Source organism: Simochromis diagramma, unplaced genomic scaffold (assembly GCF_900408965.1).
Source record: "Simochromis diagramma unplaced genomic scaffold, fSimDia1.1 OVJJ01000304.1, whole genome shotgun sequence".
In the NCBI taxonomy this organism is placed as follows: domain Eukaryota; kingdom Metazoa; phylum Chordata; class Actinopteri; order Cichliformes; family Cichlidae; genus Simochromis; species Simochromis diagramma.
In genome coordinates this window covers 4399842-4423605 of record NW_024387030.1, presented here as the reverse complement: position 1 = coordinate 4423605, position 23764 = coordinate 4399842, and the positions used below count along the sequence as shown (strand labels likewise).

Sequence of the window (23764 nt, the reverse complement as noted above, 5' to 3'; positions counted from 1 at the left end):
ACATAAATTTAAAAAATGTCATAAATATCTTATGAAAAACATAACACCATAGTCAAGTTCATTTGAGTAAAAAATAAACTTGTAGGAATGGGGTGGCATTTCAGTAAAAATGCGGTTTCTTGTCGCAGTAGTATGGTGTTTTTTTTTAGATAAATGAGTTTTCTCATAAGTACATGAACGCAGCATTAGGAATCAACCTAAGGTAACGAGCTAGGACACAAGGAAGCCGCAACAAGGAAACAAGATCGCATTGAATCGCGGCCCATGGGTCCCCTGTTATTATCGTGGGTTGGGCCTTTATCTACTTCTCCAAAACCCCCAGGGGTGGGTGCTGGTGTCTTTGTTTTTTTAAACTGTGAGACTTGAGCTCGGTGGAATGTGGTGTTTTTAAACATGTCAGGTTTATTAGGAGCAATCTGCTGAGTTGGCACAAAAAGCTTGAAGAGCTGCTTTAGGTGAAGTCACTGGAAGTTCCGCAGAGGAATGCTCAGAAAAGGAAGGTCCCTCTCATACCAGGAGGTAAGTTACAAGTTCCTTCGTGTTTGTGTTTCACTCTGAAATCTTTCATGTTTGTCTCAGTAATCAGAGAACTGCTACAGACTGTAGTCTTCTTTTTTTATTGTCTCTGAGGACAGCAGTAAAGTCTTTTTCTCTCGCTGTGTCCATGCTCCTGTCGGGCATATTTGGCATCATGTGACTGAGCAGCCGTTTCCTGACTTCATGTTTCCTTTGGGTTTTAGCTATAGTTGCAGTATTCATTTAGATTATTCGCCAGTTCTTATTTTAAGCTTTCAAATAGCTGCAGAAATGGCGTAAAACCTTTTAAAACCACTGGTCGGTATGGCCATTTTAAAGCCTCGCTTGCATTTGGAGCCAGCGCTGACTTGGTCATTAAGTTTGTGGTGCTGTCAGGTGTTTTCATTGTTTAGGCTCTCCTCACTGAAAGATGGTTTGGATATACGGTAATGTAAAACAGACAGTGTGATACTTTTTTTAAAATGTGTATTTTTGTTGTTGTAAGTACATTTACCTTTAACTTATAACCACTGACCTTAAATATCAACACCAGATAAGTTAAACTGTTTTGTCATTGGAGTATTTGATTGCAGGTCAGTGAAATGAAAGAAACAGTAATCATTGTTGTTGTGACTAAATGTCAGGTTTGTAGAAGGCAAAAGTAGTGAAATGTTACTGTTTTCTATATTTTGTAATTTCTTTTGAGACAGGGGGTCTTAAAAGAAGGGGTTAAAGTGGGATTTAACAGATTTAACAGATGAGGGAATCCTAAAATTATTTAAAGAAAATAATTACAAGATGTGAAAATTTGTACTGTGAGCTCGAGCAGATTTGTTTTGTGTGTGTGTGTGTGTGTGTGTGTGTGTGTGTGTGTGTGTGTGTGTGTGTGTGTGTGTGTGTGTGTGTAACTATGATCGGCTGACCTGTGTCCCTGCTTCTCTAAGGTTCACTGCTCTTTGTGGACTTAACTGAACTAAGTCCTAAAACTAGACTTGAAAACAACATTTTAGTTAACAAAAATGAAAAACTAAACCAAATTAAGTAAAAAAAAAGTAGAGGGAAAAATATTAAGCTTTAGTATCTGTTAGTTGGATAAAGTTTCAATAATAACTCGCCCGATGAGACATTGATGGACATCGACCAGCTGTGTCCAAAAATTTTGAGTCACTGCTTTCCCAAAGTTTTGGGTTTTTATTGAAATATCTGAGCTCATTTTCCTAAATCCTGCCTCTGACGCGTGCCCTCCATAGAGTAATAATTAAAAAGATTAACTAATAGAACTAACTTTTAGAACTAATGCTGAAACTAGTAAAAACTAAAATAAAATTAAACATCTTCCAAAAATAAAAACTAAACTCACACAAGAAAATGTGCTGAGGAAACTAAAAACTAGTAAGTTTAAAAAAATAAAAATAAAAAAAGTCAAAATGAAAAAATAAAAACCAATTTGAAAATATGATACTATAATAACTCTGATATATACAGATCTGCTGTTTGATATAACCTGATATTGAGCATGAAAACTGCAACCTGTCAGCAAAAACAAACTGATGTTATATATGATATGAAAACATGTAACTATAACAGATGTTTACATACTACTAAAATATGACAAGTTAACATGTGGCGGATGAATACATTGCAACTAAAAGGTGTGGCGTTACTGAGAAGGGAACAATATACCAAAAACAATAGTGTGTGTCTATATATATATATATATATATATATATATATATATATATATATATATATATATATATATATATATATATATATATATATATATATATATAATAATGCTATTTTGTTGAGGACTAAACTTCAGACAGAAAGGCCCACATACAAACAGCAACCGAAAGTTGCTCCAGTAAAGGCCTCAAAGCATTAAAAAGGAGGAAACCCAGCAATCTGATGTTGTCCATGAGTTCAAAACTTTAGGCCGTCATTGCCAGCAAAGGGTTTTGTATTAGGTTTGATTCATCATTAACTGAAGATCTCAGAGTGCTATTCCACTCCACTTAAAATGGATACAAATGTGACCCCACCTTAGTAATTGTTAGGATTTTAAGTATATTTTTACTATACTTGTAACCAGAAATATGTGTTTAAATGTTCTTTTTTTTAACCCCACAGTTCAATGACGAGGATGAGGATGATGACGGGGGGGGAGATGAAGATGAAGGCAACGCACCGTCTCCAGTCTTTTTTGATGATGCCACTGAAGACCCGGAGCATGAGAAGCCTGATAGCAGCATCTCACAAAGTAGTAGGAGATGTGTTTCTGCACCACATGCTGGACACTCATTACACTGATATATTTTTTATTGGTCCACGCTTTTGTGGCATGTAATTGGATTTGTCCGCTCAGATTCCTGCCTTTACCCCTTTGTCCCTACAGCACAGGATGACGTTAGGGGGACCAATCCACCTATGAGATTCAGTAAAACCTGTCTGAAGAATTTCTTCACGGTGGTGCTCATCTTCATCTACCTGCTGCTGACTGCGGTGGCAGCATTCCTGGCCTACCAGACGATCTCTGACTTCTTGGAGAAACTAAACAACCCCGTTATGTCCGTCATTTACAAAGAGGTTGACTCATTTTCATCTCCTGGTTAGTGTGAATGATACACTTTTTGGGGCATATTTTAGGACTATGACTGGGTTAGTGGGTGTTAAGTGTGCTGTTATGTCCAAAACATAGAACAACAGGTAACTCATTTCATCCAGAAAATACAGATTGCACTACACAGCAGCACTTCAAATTTTTTTTTTATAAGCATTTAAATCTGCCTTTATCAGCATTTAGCAGGAAGGAGGAACACGTGCTCTTCATGTAGTGGTTGTCGTGGCACTAGATGGAATAGTATCTGAGTATACAAGGGGATATAGCTGATTAACCATGCCATTAAGATATGGGACAGAGATTTTGAAGCTAAGTGAGCAGCTGCATGTGTTCATGAAGAGAAAGAGCACTACAGATGGGATGTTTGCTTTGAGAGTGTCGATGGAGAAATATAGAGAAGGTCAGAAGGAGTTTCAGTGTGTCTGTGGATCTAGAGAAAGCATTTGATAATGGAGAGGAGTGTCAAAGGTGATTTGCAATAGAAGGATAGCAGCACCAGAGAAAGGAAAGGTTTACAAGATAGTAGTGAGACCTGCTATGATGTATGATTTTGAGATAGGAGGCAGAGCTGGAGTTGTCAGAGTTGAGAGGTTAAAATGTTCAATGGGAGTGACCAGTGTGGACAAGATTAGAGATGAGTCCATCAGAGAACCAGCTCAGGTTGAGCAGGATGGTGGATATAGCTGCCAGGCAGGAGGAGAAGAGAAAGACCACAGAGGAGGCTCATGGATGTAGTGAAAAGGACATGCAGAGGGTTTGTGTGACAGAGGAGGATGCTGGGGATAGGGTGAGATGGAGCCAGATGATCCACCCTGGCAAAGATTTTAGAAATGAATACTTCTTTGCTCCTTTTCATTATCACACCTGGCCTGTTTTCTATCGCGATAAACCCCAAATTATTGTTGGTGACAAAATACTCAATAATTGAATAACACTGTGACAGAAGGCAGGCGCTAGTTATGTGTGAATAATTTGTATTGCCTGCTGTGTGGCCACCAGAGGGTGTATTAAATCTGAAAACTTTTCTAAAATTTGCAGCTTATCAAATGTGACTTGGTCAGTTGTTGCAGACATGCAATGCAAGGTGCATTTTCTTTTTTGTGTTGTATTTTTGCTTTAGAAGATAATGTGGTTTATTCTTTAAACAATACACGCTCTCTGTATTTTTTTTTCCAGCTAGTCCCTTAAGCCTTAAATCTCCATCTGAAAAGACATCCATGAAAATAGTCAGCAACAGCTGAACAAATCCTGTTCTCTGTGGATGAGAGACACATGGAAGAATTTTGAAATGCATTAAGTGTCCTCGTCTGCGTCACCAAAATAAAACGTGTTTGGAGGCACCCGTTGCAAAATTTTACATTTTTACCTCCACATAGAACAAACAAGTAAATGGCAGTGAGTCCATAAACACTGCTGTTGAAGAACATTGATGCAGACTCTGTTTACTTTCTTTGAGCAGGCATAGCTCTGTACCCCGGCAAAGCCCAGCTGCTCAGCTGTAAACATCACTACCATGACTACATCCCACCTTTAGTGGACCCCGGCAAGCCTCAAGAAGTAGACTGTGACATAAAAGAAGTGACCTACTTTGGGCCATTCGCGAACGAAACAGAGGTCAGAATTAACTTTTTTTATTTGGTTGTTTCTCAGACATGACCCACAAGTCTGAGCAATCCTAAAGATGTGCAGCTATAACATAACTGCAAAATTGTCTCCACTGGATTTACATACTATTATACTGTTACAGAAAAAAGCTCTGGTGGTCCGCGGGCCATCTGACGTCCGTAACAAAGAACTGATCTTCATGCAGTTCAGTCGCAATGAAACAGAGGAGGACTTCAGTGCCATCAATTACATGCTTTTTGCCAAGTTTAGTGACTTGACTGACAGGTAATCATTGTTTAATAATACACTCGAAGCTTGATGTTTTGCAAAGTCTTAACAGTGATTTGTGTGATAGCAGCATACGTGCCTGTTTTCTGCCTGTAGTGCAAATAAATCCGAGTTTATGAGGGACTGTGAGAGGAATTACTCCATGTGGACCTTCTCTGGAGGCTTCAGAACCTGGGTCAAAATGTCATTATTGACAACGTCTGGGGTAAAAAATGAAGCTGTCGAGTTTCGACAAGAGGTATTTATGTCCCAACAGTTTACATGTAGTTCCATGCACGATGACATTTGAATTGAACGTTTTTCATTTGATTATTTATGGTGAATGGTCTAGTCTTCTGTGGTGAAATTCAACGATAAAAGGTCTGAAGGGGCACAAACCGATCAGCTCTACTTTGCCGTCTTTGAGTGGCGAGATTCTTTTATGCAGGAAATCCGACTGGTATGTTCTCACAGAAATTTTCTCCTTATTTGAATTGTGTGCTTGCACGAATTGCTCATTGTTCGACAAAATTTTGCTTCTTTCCAAACAGATAGTGACTGCGAATGCCTGGAGCTCTATAGCCATCCTCTGTGGGGTCTTCATGGCTCTCTTCAAAGCTGCCAATTTTGCCAAACTCACTATTAAGTGGACTATCAAGATGCGCAAGAGGCATCTGAGGAATAAAGCACGGGAACTGAACCATGTAACCTGAAACACTTTGCAGACAAGACACAATCTTACAATATCCAAACTCTAAGATCTGACGGAGCTGAGCTTTATTCTCACACAGCTGCTTTTTCCAGGTCACTACAGGCACTGTTTTTGTAATCAGTAGTGAGAAATATTAGCACGAGGGCATGCTTATGAATTACATTTGTAGATGTTACTGCTTCTCTTTTAACATGTAAGCTGGCAGTAATAACTGATTATTACTAGATTATTGTTATTGCAAGATTCATTTTCTTTAAGAGCCAATATTTAGTTACTGCATTTCAAAAGAAGATGTACTTCACAAACACCTTCTAAAACGTCCAATAAACACTGCGTTTGACACGCACACTCAAGAAAATGTTGCTGAAAGCCAAGACACTTTTAAAACTTCTTAAAAGTTGTTTTTAAGTGTAAAACTGAGAAAATGTGAACTTTTGTGTTATATCTTGGACTGGTTCAGTTCTGAAAGTGATAATACTATTTTAAAGACTCTAAAGGGATTTCTGAGAACTGTTTTTAATTTGTAGTTTGTTTCTGTAGCATATATGTTCCAGCAGTGCTGCTGTTTTTCATTTAGATTCAACGTTATGCATCGATATGTTGAAATCTTGCTGTTTAAATGATTTTTCAAAATAAATATGTTTTTACTCTTGTATTTTACTGCCAAATTTAATTTTACACGGTATCAATGGGTAGACTGTCCAGACTTTATATCTTTCCCAGACGAACTGATCCTTGATTTTATCTATATGTTTGGATTTACCTTGAATAGGGGACCACAAATTTGTTAAGTAGAAAAAAATAGATGGATGGAAAACAGAAGCTTCAAGTTACTGCTGATATATGTGCTTCTACAGTGGGGTGGACTCAGTTTTACACACACTTTATTTTCATTTACTTTTTTGTTAAATAAACAGTACCACAGTGTACTGTATCATGTGCAGTTGTTCATCTGGGATTTAATACTAAGACCTGGGAAGGACTAAATACTAAATGACAGTGAGTTGTTCAGAAAGTTGTTTAAAAATTATGGAGCTGGAATGGGCATAAAGCACTGGCAATTTAATTTTTTTTTAAAATTTTTATTTATTTATTTATTTGTAAAGTGCCATTACAGTTATTTTTTTCTATTAGACATTTTTGTTTTTTGCTCGGTCTCTGTGTGACGTCCTGATTTCCTGAATCCGAAATGGTCCTGAACGCATCTTGGGTTGCTGCTCCGTTTGGGGGCGCGGCGAGGAGGCGGATGTTGTTATTAGCTTCAGCGATGGATGAGAAAATGCAGTAGTCCTACACACATCTGGATGTTGTGAAGGTAGCAATCAGTCACATCTAAGTGTCTACAGTGTGTAAAACCATTCGGTTGTAGTCGGGCTCCCTCATCACCTTTTAATTGCTAATAAGTTAAGGACATTACTGGCATGTTCATGTGGCAGCTATCATGCTGTTGCTAGCTCGCTAACTTACTAGCTTAGCTTTCAATAACAGTTCAAGTAAATTCTGCTGAATAATAATAATCATAATTCGTAATAACATTTTTTATTACTTTGGTAGTGGGATGGTCAGCTCGTATTTAAGCTAGTTTTTGAGTCACGTTATTTTTGCTTTTTTGCATACTTACCAGCTAACTGTACAACTAGAAACAGCTAGGCTAACAACAATCAAGGACCCAGGACTTTATTTAACCATAAGCTAGTTTAAAACAGCAATAAAGCTGTCGCTTGACATTTACTATAAAGTTTTTATTACCTTAGTGTGTTTGATAACATCATAATAAAATGTCATGCGACTGGTGGTAAACTTTTGCACAAAGTTAGCATGCTAACTAAAATTTCCAAGTACTTTGGTCATATGTGCATTTGAATTTTAAGTATTTATTTTGGCACAGCTTTGATGATAAAGTACCTTGTTGTGATGAGCTTGGGGAAACGTCAGTAGAAGATGTTCTCTGTGGTTTCTAAATTAGATGAGATCCTAACTGTGGCATGTAAACAAACTGACTTGACATGGAACTTCTTTAACTGCCCCCTGCCTGTTTTCAAGCATTGTAGCACAGCTGCCTGATCTGCTAACATAACTGTGCAGAAGTTCACGGGATATCTAACATTGTCCTCCTGGCTGCTCTTTAGAAAATTAGCAGCTCACTCATGCGTTTTATAAATGTGTTAAAAGATAGCCCTTCAAAGGTATTTTAAGGCACTTCTAAAACAAGACTATCCATTCTTACTGTCACTATTTTACTTACTTACTGTAACTATTTCACCTGATCACTTCTTCTGTATGGTAAAAGTTGGAAAGTTGTGTTAATGGAAATTGTGCTGTAAAAGCGAAGAAAGTGAGATCGCATAATACTTCCTGATCATCAAACAAATTATAATATTATACAAAGATAACTCAAGTAAATACAAAATGTGATTTTTAAATGATGGTTTCATTTATTAAGGGGAAAAAGCTGTCCAAACCCAGTTGGTTTAGTGTGGAAAAAATAACCCACTCCGAATCATGAATTAACTATGATTAATCACATTTTTCAGAAAGCTGAGTTTAGTTTCATAAACCTGTTGAATCAAGAGGTAATTTAAATAGAATTTCTCTGATAAAGTGGGGTAGGCTAAAAAAAAAATCTCAAAAAGGAATATATGATGCCATGATCTAAAGAAACAAAGTCAAATTCACTGGCATCTGACTGGAAAGGATTACAAAGCCATTTCTCTGCAATTGGGGCTCCAGTGAACCACTGTGAGAACCATTAGAAATCTGGAATAGGGGTGAACCTTCACAGGGGCAGTTGGCTTTCCAAAATTATTCCAAGAGCTCATCGACCACCATCCAGGAGGTGACAAAAGAACCAAGAACAACATTTAAAGAACTGCAGGCCTCACTCGCCTCAGTTAAGGTGTGGGATCATGATTTAACAATAAGATAGAAACTGGTCAAAATGGCTTACATGGAAGAGATCCACCGCTGATCTAAAACACCACAAAGGCTCATCTTACATTTGCTTATAGAAAATCATCCTGATGATCCCTAAGACTTTTGGGAAAATACTCTGTGGACTGATAAAATAAAAGTTGAACTGTTTGGAAGGTTTGGGTCCCGCTACATCTAATGTAAAACTACCACAATACTTCATAAAATGAACATCTTGGGAGCAAGCCAGCATGGTGGTGTTAGTGTGATGGTCTGGGGCTGCTTTGCTGCTTCAGGACCTGAACATGTAAGTGTGAAAAATATGCAAAAATAAAAAATAGAAAGTCAGGAAGTGGGCCAAATGCTTTTTAATTGAATTGTACCGTGTGTGTGTGAGTGTGAGACAAGGTTTGCTCTACTGTTTTTGTCTTTATCCACTCGTCACTCAAATATTCAACTTTTCATTGTTTGTCGAAAGGCTTGACTGCCAGTTTTTCCAGTTTCCAAGGTGGTAGTTTGTTTTTCCATACTAGTATTTTGTCGTTGTATTTAAACATTAATAGAGCTACTGCAAATTTTCTCTCTTTATCTGAATATTTTTTGGATCCCCAAATTCATAAACCAGCAGTATTTTGGGGATAAAGTAAAATCCTTCATGTGGTCACCTTCTTAAAAACAGGCAGTGTTGGTGTAGACCTTCACCAGCAGTTGACTTGTAGCCGGTGTTTATTCCTCCCCCTGTTTGTGAGTGTTGAACACGTCCAGACATCGCTCTGCCTTCTGGCCATAGAGCTGCTCTATCAGCAGACTGGAATTAGACTAGTGATCAGGTTGAACTTTGTTGGTATTTGGGCTGTGGTACCAAAGCATGTTGTTGAATAGTTAGGTGTGGTTGCTCAAAGAAAAAAAAAGCTTTGAGTTCCTTTCATTTTGTTGGTTGACGTGTCACTTTTCTTCATACAGTATGGACACTGTTACAGCCCATAATTATTTGTTCTTGTGAAATAAAACTCAGGTACATCCACCCAGGAAGGCGTCACATAAGTTAAACAACACTCTCTCTTTCGGCAGTAATGGGCTGAGATTCATCTGCGTTCGAAATGACGAGAGACAGAAAGTGCATCCTCTGTGAAACCGTCTATGTCTCCAAGCAGGTAACTGACCCAGAAATTTGATTTACACTATAAATATGTCGACACTTTAAAAACAAAGTAAATAATAATAAGTATTTGATCACCGTGGCATGTATCTACACTCTCAGGTGTGCAAGGTTCTGATTAAAGATACTTGTAGTTAGGTTTATTATACCTATTTTTAACCACCTATGAGATATGAGGGGCTTTTTACTGCCTGACTAAACTAAAACTACGTGTTTTGATGTGTTTCTCTGTACCTCGCCTTAAAAAATGTTTTATTATGAATATGTACCTGCAGGAGATGGATGAGCACACGAGAAGCATGCTCCACCACCGTGAGCTGGAGAACCTTAAAGGCCGGTGAGTTTTTTCTTTCTTTATTTTGTTACATTTATTTAAAGATAAATTGAAACGTACGTAACACAAAAAGGTGTTTGATTTCATTACATGACTCGTGACTTTCATGCAATACTGAAAAGGTTCAGGTTACTGCGTCCTGTTTAATACTGGCTTCACAAAAATACTGGCTTCACAAGACTTTTGCCCAGATTATTTAGGTCATGAGGCACGTGTGCACACGGGCACGTGTACACAGTAATCGAGCAAGTGGATATAGGGGCAGCTGTCTCAACTGTACCACATATATTTAGACACAATCTCTCCGGAACAACAGGCATGACCGTTAGAAGGCAACTGGCTATCTTGTGACTCGCATGTAGATTACTAAAAGCATGTGGCTCTGTCGCTGAGATGGAAGAATCTCTAGAGGAGCTAACTCTGTTTCAGTTACTGGAATTTCATGCTGTTGATGTGCAAAGATGAAATCTTATTGTGTTCATCACCTAAAGCTGAATATTAGTATTTTTTAAAGAAAAGAATGTGTGAAGATTTATTTGAAAAGCTCTTATGTAGGAATATGACGGCAACAATAAACTTAAATTTAGCTCCAGCTCATTACAGTTTGTGAGGTTAAGCTAACCCGCAGATTGCATTTTCAGCACTGTTTCTGCACAACTGCAGCTGACGAATAATACTTGAAAAAATATTGATTAGTTGTGTGCCAGCTGCACGAGAGGTCACAAAAAGGCAGCATGCCATGACACAGATTTGAAAAAGAAGTTGAGAAGGAGCCAGCAAAGTCACTGCCCCTATCAGAATCACAGGATGGCATACTTGGGAGAGGTTTTGAAGTGGAGGCTAGAAGCAGCTGCACACAGCTCCAGTTACACAGGCTGTGCATTGGATTGGTCGGTACAATCCACAGGCCTGTGCTAATAACACATGCTGGCCTGAGAGGGGGCTGGGTCCTGGCTCGTGGAACACAGAGTGAGGTCATATACAGACATCGCCTTCTGTAGAGTCTCAGAGCGCAGCGGACACCATCATGAGGGCGCACTAGGCTGCAGACGCCGGGCTACTCTCCCCTCCACGCGTCCCAGTGCTGCACTGCTTGGCTGGACATAAGCGGGACAGCTAGATTAGCATGCTGCCTGAGTCCAGCCTTGCTGCTCCTCTTCCTGCCCTCACCCTGCCACCCATGGCCTGCTGAAGAAAGGAGAACACGATCAGGATGATAACGATTATTTTTTATGAGATAAAATTCTAAGTTAGCGACCTCCTGATCTGTAACGGATAGAGAATTTGGACAAGTAATATTTTTAAGGATTGTAGAGTATTCTCCTTTCCTGATTTTATGAAGACTTTAAAGTAACAGAAAGTAGAGCCAGAATATATATTTGCGAGCTCTGCAGGCAGGAAAACCGAACCAGACAAGTTTAGCGCAATGCCCGAAGGAACGATTGAACGTCCACTCTCTCCTTCCCTCCCCAGGGACTGCGGGCATGAGTGCAGAGTCTGTAAGGTGAAGGTGGTGAGTCTGACTGATTATGCCAGCCACATTTCCAGCCCCATGCACAAGCAGAATGTGGAGGCTGCTGACCAGAAGCCTCCTGGGCTCGACCATGAAGAAGACTACTTCGATCAGGAATTGGTGGACTTGATTGAAAAGAGAAAAGAGAAGATCAGGTAAAAGAAAAATAGCTACTCGTTTGGTTTAAACACAAAATGTTGTCTAGGATTTTAAATCAAAAGTCTCCGGGACAGTCACACGTGACTTTTATGAAGCTTTTATGATTTAAATAGTAGTGATACCTTACAAGCTTGTGTATGTGTGTGTGTATATACACCATGTATAGTCACATTTTGCTCAGTGGTGCTCAGAGGCCTCTTTTAGCCACAGCTTCACATTATGCTGCAGCTGGAGTCGTATGTCAGGACTGAAGGCTATAAAAAAAGCATGACTGCACATACAGGGTTCAGACACAAGCAGTTTGATGCTTTTATTAAAGAGTAAAACACAAAAACCTTCACTTCAGCCCTTTGTTTTGTACTTTAATTTCTAAAATTCATGTTTTTTTAAGCCAAAACTAAAATGTCACACTAATTGCACTATTAGACTATTTCTTCAAATGAGTCTTTTCTATGCATATTTGGTATAATCCCCCAAAATACCTTATAATAATGTGTGATTGCTGATCCATATGAAGATATGTGAAGGAAAACGCTGTCAATTTGTCACATACCAGACATTTTCCCTCTGCTGGTTGGTGCATGTAATTCAATCTGAAATCTGAAATCATGAATCTGAAAAATGCATTAATAAAATCATAATTTTATTAATGCGTTTTTAATTTAAAGCAAATGAATTGCTCTAATAATGACTTTTAGTGTCAAACAAACTTTTGAAATTATTATGGCAAACCTGTAGGTGGGATTATTTGCTTTTGATGTGAAGTCTAATAAAAAAAAAAGTTAAAACAATCGAAATTTTCCATCCAAATTCACTCTTCTTCTTTAAGCTTGACAGTGTGTATTGTATCACCCACACAGAGTGGCAATCCTCCTCACGTATTTCTAAGTTTAGTTCTTTCTCTCATTTTGTGTTAATGCCTCATATATTATTACTTTTTGTTTTGAATGTTGCAAGTTGGATGTAGGGGCAGCTGTAAATATTTGCTTGTATTTCATTTATATTACTGTTATTTCCAGAAAAGAGAAGGAAGCTGCTGCTGCAAAGCTAGCAAAAGAGGAAGAGGATAAAAGGAGAAAGGAGGCGTTTCAGCAGAGGTTAAAGGAAGCTAAAGAGCGTTACTCCTTGCAGCGTGGCTGGCAGCAGCCGGGACAGGGATTCGGTGGGTCTAGTCACCACAGGACTTGGTACAAAAGCAACCAGTATGACTCCAGAGCAGGGGAGATACAACCCTGGAACCAGAGGAAACAGGGGAAGAGCGCCACCTGGCATGCTCAGGAGCCCCCCAACTTAGAGAGGTGGGCATCTGGAGAGTTTGCTGGTAAAAGCTCAGATAGTCAGGAAGCTCGAAGCAACAAGACGTGGGGTCATTGTGCATTTCCTGGCAAAAATGAAAATCGATTTCCGTGGCTCAGCAACGGAGGCAGTAGAAATGGGCTCTATGGGCAAAACAATATTTCCCAGTACACTCAAAAGAACCGGCACATGAGCTTTTTGGAGGCTCCTCGTATGTATCCACCTCCCCCTGTCTCTTTGGCCCAGGCTGTGAATCAGTTTCAGAATACAGGTAATGACCAACCAGGTCAGGCCAGTGCTGGGCTACAGAAGGGGGATGGCCAACCAGCAGAATCTGATATTAATAGCAGTAAAAGCTCTAAGACTTTGGGCAGCAATCCGAAGATTGACAAATCCTGTCGCTGGTCACCCTATCCTGTGAAGGGTTTAGAGTCTGTGCCACATAAAGATACCGGTCCAAAATCATCTGAGGAATACCCAAGAGCCCCCAAACCTCAAAACAAAGCACTGGAAGCCACTGGTTTTAACAGCCAGTCACAATCTGAAAAGGAATCAAGTCTTTTGCCTTTAAGTAGACTGGAAGAAAAAGGGAGGCACAAAACAAACCCTGCAGTCAAACCTAGAGATGGGAGCAGCAGTAGCAGTAGAAGCAGCAGTTCACAGAGAGATGGCCACCAGAATTCAGCGTCTAATTGGTACAATCAGAATGCAAATAAGTCATTGCTAGATCGGAAAATGTCCTCAGCTCCTGGAATCAGCAGTGTGGCTCATCTCAGCAAGATCCCCAGTCAGGCTCAAGTGCAATCAAAACCAACTGGAATCCAGAGTGAAGTCAAGGCTCCACTGACTGGGTCCTTTCAATCACGGCAACAGAAGCTCCCAGAATCAGTTAAGCATGCCAAACAAATTGTGTTAGAAAAGAAGGGCTCTTTAAATACATTTGGTAATAACGTAAAAGTGGAAATGACACAGCACAGTGTCGAGGAGCCGCAAACGAATCAGGTACAGAGTCAGACTGGAGTGAACAAAGAGATGAGCTGCAGGCAGAATGCAGTAAAATCAGTGTTACCTGATCCAGTTGGATCAGAAAAGCTTGCTTTGACATCTTCAGACAGCAGTCAGTTTCTCCAGTCACTGCAAGTTAGCACCTCTACTGTGGAGACCTCCAAGCTGGCAGAATCAGGCAGGGAATACGAGGAGAACAATAAGAAAGTGGAAAAGCAAAGCTGCTCAGTTGTTGCAGATGAGGCCATGCAAGTCAGTGAGGCAGGGCAGAGCTCAGAGAGCGACACCTCCAGAAGTGGTGACGCACAGACTCATGCATCAAGTCTGTCCAAACTTGACCTGCCTCCAGTTTTAAAACGTGACCTCACCAAACATATCAGCTCCAAGAGCAAAACAGTCGGCCACGAGCCCAACCTGAACATTGCCAGACGGGTGCGTAATGTGAACGAGTCGCGGAGAAGCGACACCGAAAAGGATTCAGGGCTCAAGCCAACTGTGCGGCAGCTCATCAGCTCCTCTGGGTCTCGGCGCAATGTTAACTGGGAACAGGTGTATCACGAGGTCAGGAAGAAACAAGACAAAGGAAAAGGCATGCCAAGGTGAAATTAGAATCTCATCTTTAAATTTTTAAATACATTTTGATTTCGATTTGATTTCAGTTAATACAAGTTTATGTTCTGTCTTTCAGGTTTGGCATTGAGATGGTTTCATATGAGCAGGAGTACCAGAGCCAAGAGGAGGGTGACATACCGCTGCTGGAGGGTTTCCAGTGGGAGTCGTTGATGGACGTCTCTTACCAGGGCCCCTCACGAAAACGCTCCTTATCAGAGAGTAGCCTCGCTCCTGTGTCCACACACAACCTCTTTACATCCCATATATCAAAGGAAACCTCACAGAGAGAAAGCTTCAACTCAGAGCAGCAGGGATCTACAGTTAATCCAAATCGCAAGTCTTCTCTAGGAAATCAAGACTGTCAGTCTCAGCCAGAGGTTGGACAGATGCTCGTTCATCTCGAGGCCAAAGCTCAGAACCAGACAGACAACCTAACATCAGCCCTCCAGCGGTCTGACTCAGTGCTCGGGGACAGCAGTTCAGGGACGGAGCAGTGCGATGGTCTGGGAACAGCAAAGAGGCGGAGAGCAGCCGGGGTGAGCTTAGGAAACAGTGTTCTCATTTTTATTTGTGTATTTGTTTTTTGAAAGAACAAGCAGAATATGTCATCGTGACTGCTTTCTTTCTTCTCTGTAGGACGCTCTGAGTACAGAGTCTTCATGCATAGAACATAATAGCAAAAGACAGAAGGTCAAATCGAAAAGAGGTTAGTAGGCTAAAAAAAAAACCCAAGAATCTCTGGGGTTATAATTCATTTTCCTGTCATGGGTTAGCTGCTTGTGTTTCACATCTGTGTTTTGGGCTTGCTGCAGAACGTTCGCACATTGACCAGCTGTTGGCGGTGTCTCTGCGGGAGGACGAGCTCAGTCGCTCCCTGCAGACTGTGGACACCAGCCTGATCCAGGCCCGGGCTGCGCTGGAGGCCGCCTACATGGAAGTGCAGCGTCTCATGGTGGTTAAACAGCAGGTCTGCACACAGCTGAACTCTATTATTCAAAAACTCTCTCTCCGCACAGTTACATGCTTTTAGGTGTTTAGTGTCTAATGCCAACACATTGTAACAAAAAGGGCCTACACCTAAGGACTCACAGAGAGTTTATGTGTTGGCAAGCATTTTGTTGTCTTGCCAGCTACTTCACATTAATATATAACCACAAGTCTCACTATTTAAACGATGGTCTTGCGTTCCATGTGAATTTAATTTACTTCTAAAAGTTAGGGATTAACGTTAGGATTTATACTTTCTATGCAGTTTGTCTTTGAAGATAACATATTCTCTGCCTAACCATTGTTTTGTATGGCTTTGTCTTTCACAGATGACTGTAGAGATGAGCACATTAAGAAACAAGCGCATTGAGTTACTAAAAGGGATGCAAGGTAAAAACATGTGCAAAATACATTTGGTCACTTGTACCAAATGTCTATTACTACAAATTACTACACACTAGATTCAATTAAAAGCCAGTTCATATTCTACTATAGTTAAAAATAAGTTTATTATATTTGTAGCAGTAATGGAACAAATATAGTTTACAGAAGAAGCTATGATTGGTGGAATAAGCTTTTTAATCATGGATTTTTTTTTATACAGGTACGATGGAGGAAGCACCTCAGATCAAACTGAAAGAAGAAAAGATGGATACATTTGAAACTGAGGCACACGTACCCTCCTCTGTCACACTTTCCTCTCTTGTGGAAACTGCTGTCCACAGTCCCAATCGTGCTGCAGAGTGTGGCTCTCCCCCCTCCTCCAGCCTTCCCTTGATGTCTGTAGCTATCAAGCAGGAGCCCCTGTCCCCTGTTCATATCAGCTCAGAGCCGGACCTTGCGGACGCTTTGACCAACTGTGCTCACAGCACCACCCCGGAGCTGCCGGTCACTCCTGCCAGAGCCTCCTCACCAGGTAACATTGCTTTTCCCAGACCATAAAACAGCATCCCAGATCTTACATCTCATTGATCACTGTGATCAGTGATCTCTCTCACTGATCAATGAGCTCACCTAGATGTCTAAAAGACCAACAAAAAGTAAAAAGCGTTAAAAGGTTTTTATGTCACTAAACTAAACACAATACAAAAATCAGCTTTGCAAATATTTTATAAGCATTCTGGACACAGTGTGTTTATCATGAGAAATACTACATGTGAGTCTAATCTTTACAAGTTTTTACACATACTGTTTGGAAGAGTCCATCATGTGTTATTTGTATTACTTGAATAAAAGGATATTGTTACGTAGGAGATTTTACTAAATAAAGTAACAGACAATTTTGGGTTATTTGTGCTGCTTGTTGCAGATTTCGCCGTCAACTTCCAGGCTTCTCCTGAAAGACACCCTGAGCTGTACCCGTCAAACTTTAGAGAGCCTGCAGACTCCAAGGAGAAGTCGCTAACACTTATTGAGACAACGGAAAAAGCCATACAGACAGCAAGGAACAGTCTCACCTCTTTAGCTGACACAAAAAGCCCCCTTAAGCCTCTATTACCCATTAGAGACTGTGAGGTTAATGACTCTGCAGACATCCCATCCTTTAAATCCCCTTTAGCCCCCTCAATCCTTAATATCCCTGCCTCTCCATCAGAGCTGAGGACTGGAAAGCGCGTGAGGAAGCTGAAGAAGAGGAAGGCATTGAAGAAGGCTCAGGGGACAGAGCAGTTTGAAAGCAGTGACACTGAGATGGATGAAGAGGCCTCACGGCCGAGATGCCCCCGAACGCGTAGGAGACCTAGCGGAGGCTCTCAGGTCAGTACGTCCAGTCTCCCTACAGAAGACAGAGAGGGTGACATGAACATAGAGGGTGATAAGAAGCCACTCAAGATGCTGTTTCCAAGTGCCAAATTAGAGAAGGCAGAGCAGAAGTCCCCAGCAGAGCTTCCTCATGAGGCCACCGCTGATATTATGGTGAACTTGGATTCAGAGGAAAGCATGGAGGTCACTGTTGCCGGACAGCAGCCCCAAGTGAATGTTCAAGTTCAAATCCCCCCTCCAGCCCCAATCGCAGACTCCTCCAGTCCTGAGCCACGGAGCCTGGCCTGCAACGAGGTCTCCTCCACCAGTGACATGGATTTGTGTAAATCATCTGAGAGGTGAGTCGCTGTCGCAATTTCAGCTCAGTGTGAACTCATATGAGCAAAAATACTTGTTTCTACAGACTTAAAGACTTAAGTGGGATTTAAAAAAAGCTAATTGCAAAATACACTTTTTTCCTAAATTATAAGATGCACAACGGGGTTTCAGAAAGGTCAGATTTCATAAGAACAAACTTTTAGATTAAACTCTAACTTTTCTCTCAACAGTGACATGCCATTTGCCATCACTTTGCCCAAGAATTCATCAGGTACGTTCATCTCTGGAGAGCAGTCGCTATGATTAAAGTCGGGTCATACTTAACCAAACACAGTTTGTACTTGTATTGTTCACATTATAAGTGACAGAAATAGTTATGTTAGGAGTGAGATAGCCTTAAATACACATAAACGTACAAACAGTAGTAGTAATAGTAGTAAGTAGTAATATTTCTATGTTATGAATATCACACTCACCAAATAAAAATAGATTCCAGTGTGCCCAATTTACTTTTTATGGGCAAAGTATTCATAGAGGTGTTATCTGAGGACATGCATGAGTATGCAGAGATAACTACTAGAAGACACACATACACAAATACGATGCTTTGTAAACTTTTTTTTTCTGTAAAGAACCACATAATTGGATCCATCTTTTGAATTAGAAATGTTAAAATGATCTGGACAGGCCCCTTATGAGTGGATGTACCTGCTGTAAGATCATTTATGTCAGTTTCCTCACTGTGTGTTTGATTTTTAAAAATTTTCCTTCATGTTTGTATTTTCCAGATGCATCATCTGACCATGGTGAAGATGAGATGCCCACTGACGGGCTGTTTGAGGGCCACCAGGAGGCGGTGAACGCCATGCACATCCACAACGGCCTGTTGTACACGTGCTCAGGAGATCGAACCGTCAAAGCCTTTGACTTGGTGGTGAGTTGTGAATGAAATAACTGCTGCTATTTGCCAGGATGTGCCTGAATATCTATTATGGAACAACGTTGCAACTTTGCTTTTCTTAAATTTTGTCGTAGAGTCATAAATGCGTTGGTACGTTCGAGGGTCACAGCTCCAAAGTGAGCTGCCTGTTGGTCTCAGCGGCTCCAAGCCTGCATCATCGCCTTTATTCTGGTTCCAGTGACCAGATCATACGCTGCTACAGCCTCAGGGTAAATCACAGGCCTTTTACTTAAACTGCCATATGTTAGTGTCACAGCAACATTGGATTATTGACACTCTGTATTTCGCTCTTGTCCACAGACACGGGAACTCGAGCAGCAGTTCTCTCTGTCTGATCGAGTCCTCTGCCTCCACAGCCGCTGGAAAACTTTGTATGCTGGTCTGGCGAATGGCACAGTGATGACCTTTAACCTTAAGGTGAAAAATTAAGCACAAGCAGGAATGTCTCTAAAATAATGGCATTGGAAGCAATTAAGAAATAATGTGGAAACGGCCAATGTGTTGAGCTAAAAATGCTGCCACAGTGCTTGTACATTCTCCTATATGTGACAGAAAATGCAGCCCCATCAGTGTTAAATCACATACCTCGAGTAGTTTGCACATATTACTGACTTTAAGTGTGCCCTTAAATGAAAAGGTTTTGCAGCTACTTGTTTCTGCAATGATAGAAAGAAGAATCATCATCGTGAAGTGTGCTTCGCTCGATGTTCATTTTGCAATTGTTTGTTTAGACAAACAAGCAGATGGACGTGTTTGAGTGCCACGGGCCGCGGGCCGTGAGCTGTCTGGCCTCATCGCAGGAGGGAGCCAGGAGGATCCTGCTGGTGGGCTCCTACGACAACACCATCAGTGTGAGAGACGCCAAGAACGGACTGCTGCTGCGCACTCTGGAGGGACACACCAAAACTGTGCTCTGCATGAAGGTAGATTACATCTGAGCTTCAACAGAGCAACTGCATTACTGCTGGAGTAAATTTCATGATATTCAAGACAACAATGACAGGATGGCATGTTATAAACCTTGATGTTTTGTACTGTTAAAAAATATAATACACAGATTATCTATGTTTGTATGCAAATTTGTGTCTTTTGTGAGTGTGTCTTCTCTTCTGCTGCTTTTTCCCAGGTGGTCAATGATCTGGTATTCAGCGGATCCAGTGATCAGTGTGTCTACGCACACAACATCCATGTGAGTCGCTGTTACAGTTTTGCGTCTTTAATTTCAGTTATTCACCATTTGAAAAAGAAGCCATGTGAAATGATTATTTTCTTACTTTGTCACAGACAGGTGAGCTTGTGCGGGTTTATAAGGGCCACAGTCATGCTGTTACAGTAGTGGCCATCCTGGGGAAAGTGATGGTGACCGCCTGCCTGGACAAACTGGTCCGTGTCTACGACCTGCAGGTTAGCATCGTCACACCATCTGTCTTTTAATAACATAAACTGCTCATGAATTTCTTTATTTCTTTAATATTGACATGCCATTGCACAAGAAAATCTGAAAGCACGCTCTCTCCACAGACTCATGACCAACTGCAGGTCTACGGAGGACACAAGGACATGGTGATGTGCATGGCTATCCACAAGAACATGGTGAGACGCGCTATTTCAAGTGTTGTTTAGACACCAGTTATGACTTAATAACTCATCTATTTGGTTCTCATACAGAATATTTTTGAAAAACAAATTGCAAAGTTTCATTGCTGATGTGAGGAATTTCTAAGCTTTAATGTTGTCACACACCTCTACTGGGTCCTAAGTGATGATTGAGAGCGATTGGCTTTCTACAAGACATCTCTTTTCATAAAATTGTCTGTGTTATATCTCAGAAGGCTAAATCCTAACTCTAATTTTGTGTGTTTCAGATCTACACGGGCTGCTATGATGGCAGCGTGCAGGCAGTGAAGCTGAACCTAATGCAAAACTACCGCTGCTGGGTAAGACGTGTCATGGAGCAATGCTGAGAAATTTATGGATAAGTTGTGTTCCAGTCCCGTCTTTTCCTTCTGAGCTTCTCATTTTGTTTGGTTATTGGCGTTTTGTGTTTCCAGTGGCATGGCTGTTCACTGGTCTTTGGGTTGATTGAGCATCTGCAGCAGCACCTGATCAACGACCACACCAGTGCCAACTTTCAGACGCTCAAGTGCCGCTGGAAAAACTGTGAAGCGTTTTTCTCTGCGCGCAACACCTCCAAGCAGGTATAAACACATTCAACAGAACTCAACACCCAACATTTTCTTTCTTTTTGGACAGATGCAGTCAAAGTCATTTGTTCTCCATAATGAGCCATTAATATTTTTTTTTCTTATTGTTGCCCTGCTCTTCCTAATAACGTTGCTTAGTTCATTGAGGTATGCACAGCTTTCTTAAGGCTCCACCACAGCATTTCAGTGAGGTTGAGGTCTGGACTTTGACTGGATTGTTGCAAAACTCAGAAGAGTTAATGCTCAGCCCTGTGACTCCGCTCCACCACCGTGTTTGACAGTCGGTGTTTCAGCTGATATGTTGTGTTTGTTTTTCACCAAATGTGGTGCTATGCATTATGGGCAAACATCTGCACTTTGGTCTGGTCTGTCCAAAGTTAACATTGTTCAAGACGTCTTGTGGTTTGTTCAGATAAACATTTGAAAACCTTTCTTTTAGAGAGAATAGGCTTTCTCCTGGCAGTCCCTCCAAGCAACTGTCATGAACTTTAACCTATTACATGCTAACTAAGGCCGTAGACTCTGAAATGTAGCTCTTGGGTTTTTTCCAATTTCTGTAAGTATTGCACGATCTGACCTTGGGGTGTGTTTGCTCGGGCACCCACTCATTCAAAAACACCTGAATGCTTCAGACCAGCAGACACACAAAGCATCAACTTTTATTAGAGGTGGTTTTATTTATTTATTTACAGATGATTAGTTAATTGGGTACATTTGATTAGCAGCACCTGGCTGCTGCTTACCCTCTTAATTCCTGTGGAAGCAGTAAGAGTGTACTTTGTGTTTTTTGCTTGACTGTGTGTACTGATACAATAAGGATACTTATATTAAACATAGCCCAAGTTTCAAATCTTCATTTCGACATACATGCAGATCATCTTTATGGCCCAAAAGCTCTAAAATGCTCATGTCAGACAGGAGAAAACTCCTGTCTGCTAGTAGCAGCCAATCAGTAGACAGATAGATTTAAAATAGCTTGTTTCAGTCAGACGGTGAAACACCAAGGCCCACTATAATATAAACTTTCAACTGCAAATCCAGCAAAGCTAATTTGTGCTATTTTAATAAATATGGAGCTGAGCGACCATAAGAGGACCACAACAACCTTTCCACTGTCACGAATAAAGTGTAAAAACAAATCATGTCCTGTTAGAATCTATAAATGATTCTAAAGCAATACATAGCAGGAACTTCATATTTAATGAGTGATGCTGTGTAAATATGCATCGTAATATAACCTCCTATTATATAAACGCTTACATATGCTTTGGTTGAGTACATACAAGTTTTAGTAGCTGATTTAGAGGCTGTGACTTTGTGTGTTGCAGGGAATGCTGATGCACATGCAGAAACATGCTGAGGAGGACACTGAAGTGGAGCCTTAAAGCTTCTGGTGGGAACGCCTTTTCTCCCTGAGACTTCTCTCCTTTCTTGTAACCTTTACCCTAATGTTACCCTCCCATATTGGGAGGCACGCTCTTAGCAGCGCTCTCGTCGAGCCTGGCGAGTGGCGTCTGACAAGTCCATCCTTTATGCTCGGTGTTGGAATCCAACCATAATACAGTTACAAAAAAGGAGGGTTGGTTGTGCTGTTATGTTTTTTTTTAACTTTCTACAAAACACACCTTCCCCTTTTTTAGTCTGACCATTGCTTCTTCTTGTCAATGACCAAAGAAAGACAAAGAAACACGTGACTTTTGTTTATTGAAGAAACTTCAGCGTAGCCGGTATCTAAGGGAGTTGCCACGCTTTTCCGATGAAACGCCAACAAAAAGCAGTTATCGTCTTCCAGATTGGTTGGCTACAATATGGCATGGGTTAAGAGATGTTTTTATCGTTGTTGTGCAGTTGTTGCGTGTCACGTTGAGCAACCTGTAGTGTGTTTTTTTTTTTTTTTTTTAAATTAAAGTTACCACTTATGACAATGAGCGATTTAAAGTTTTTGGAAATTCGTGGTGTTGTCTTTGAGGCTGCGTTTAACAGTGTGATTATTTGTTTTGAGGGAATTTAATTGAAGATTGATGTATTTAATGTTTGGTTTTTATTTTCTAAAAATAAAAAAACTCAAATTCTTACAATCTCGTTGGGTCGTTTAGGATTACATTTATTTATTTGTTGTTGCTCAGTCAGGTGATTAGTGCGTTAATAGGGACTGTGTTGAAGGATTTGTCCTTTGAGAATTGACATTTGCTGTGAAAACAGAACCAAGATGTGAAGTATGTGTGCTAATCTGTGTGGATTATTTCCTCGTTGTTGTCGGCAGAGTGTTTAACCCTGTCCGGCGAACCTTGTTTTCCATGTTTTCACCTTGTTTGCGTGAGTGTGAGGTGCTGTTTTTATGTCACATTCTTGTGGATTTATTTTGTATTTGGAGAATCAAGCAGAAGGCACCGGAGCTGTATTTGTTTTCCACAGTTGTCTAATAAAGTGTGGAGACAACGGATGTTTAGAGGAGGTGTTCGATGGAAGATTTCGAAGAGAAGATTTTGGATTCATCTCCCATGCCATACCTCAACCTCTTGAAAACAGGTGACTAAATCTTCTGTTAAAAGCCCAGCTGTTGTTCTCTTTGGCAGACTTGGTTTGAAGGTTGCAGCTCTCCGGGTTGCGTTATCTTTCTTTTTCTTCTTTTTTTTGAGGATTTGCCCTTAGCCGAGTTAACCTGACGTTCTCGCTCGTTATTTATGATCGAGAAAAGCGTGCGCGTCACCTCTTACCTGGCATTCCTGAGTTTCTTCAAGTTTTTCTGTTGTTATCAAAGTTATGAGATGTTTTTTAAGAAAGAGAAAGTTAATAAAAATGTTTGAAACATCAGAAAAAAT

General features: G+C 40.6%; 2 protein-coding genes across 3 annotated transcripts; both read left to right on the top strand.

The window, feature by feature from the left end:
• Positions 1-228: 228 nt before the first annotated feature.
• On the top strand, positions 229-6378 carry pacc1 (proton activated chloride channel 1). 2 transcript variants are annotated; one of them, XM_040041504.1, is made up of 8 exons: positions 229-519; positions 2650-2782; positions 2915-3127; positions 4599-4753; positions 4887-5029; positions 5129-5270; positions 5364-5471; positions 5563-6378. In XM_040041504.1, exons 1-8 carry the CDS (start codon positions 484-486, stop codon positions 5722-5724), a joined length of 1092 nt encoding a protein of 363 aa, XP_039897438.1. In that variant the 5' UTR covers positions 229-483; the 3' UTR covers positions 5725-6378. The 2 variants fall into 2 exon arrangements, with proteins under 2 accessions (XP_039897438.1, XP_039897439.1); XM_040041505.1 differs by having other exon boundaries at positions 230-519; positions 2650-2779.
• Positions 6379-6918: 540 nt separating this feature from the next.
• znf106a (zinc finger protein 106a) lies at positions 6919-23756 on the top strand. The gene is made up of 22 exons (XM_040041496.1): positions 6919-7038; positions 9705-9787; positions 10068-10129; positions 11600-11794; positions 12818-14698; positions 14788-15247; positions 15348-15417; positions 15524-15678; positions 16028-16088; positions 16303-16614; positions 17008-17797; positions 18008-18048; positions 18566-18711; positions 18813-18947; positions 19039-19155; positions 19470-19661; positions 19865-19927; positions 20023-20142; positions 20260-20331; positions 20604-20675; positions 20790-20936; positions 22271-23756. Exons 2-22 carry the CDS (start codon positions 9734-9736, stop codon positions 22325-22327), a joined length of 5202 nt encoding a protein of 1733 aa, XP_039897430.1. The 5' UTR covers positions 6919-7038; positions 9705-9733; the 3' UTR covers positions 22328-23756.
• The last annotated feature ends 8 nt before the right edge of the window (positions 23757-23764 follow it).

Excerpts from the sequence above, each read along its gene's own strand:
- pacc1 (XM_040041504.1), top strand. The coding sequence starts at position 484 with ATGCTCAGAAAAGGAAGGTCCCTCTCATACCAGGAG. Across the intron at positions 4,754-4,886 it reads CATTCGCGAACGAAACAGAG|AAAAAAGCTCTGGTGGTCCG; the intron begins GTCAGAATTAAC and ends ATACTGTTACAG. Across the intron at positions 5,030-5,128 it reads TTTAGTGACTTGACTGACAG|TGCAAATAAATCCGAGTTTA; the intron begins GTAATCATTGTT and ends TTCTGCCTGTAG.
- znf106a (XM_040041496.1), top strand. The coding sequence starts at position 9,734 with ATGACGAGAGACAGAAAGTGCATCCTCTGTGAAACCGTCTATGTCTCC. Across the intron at positions 14,699-14,787 it reads AAAGGAAAAGGCATGCCAAG|GTTTGGCATTGAGATGGTTT; the intron begins GTGAAATTAGAA and ends TCTGTCTTTCAG. Across the intron at positions 18,049-18,565 it reads TTTGCCCAAGAATTCATCAG|ATGCATCATCTGACCATGGT; the intron begins GTACGTTCATCT and ends TGTATTTTCCAG.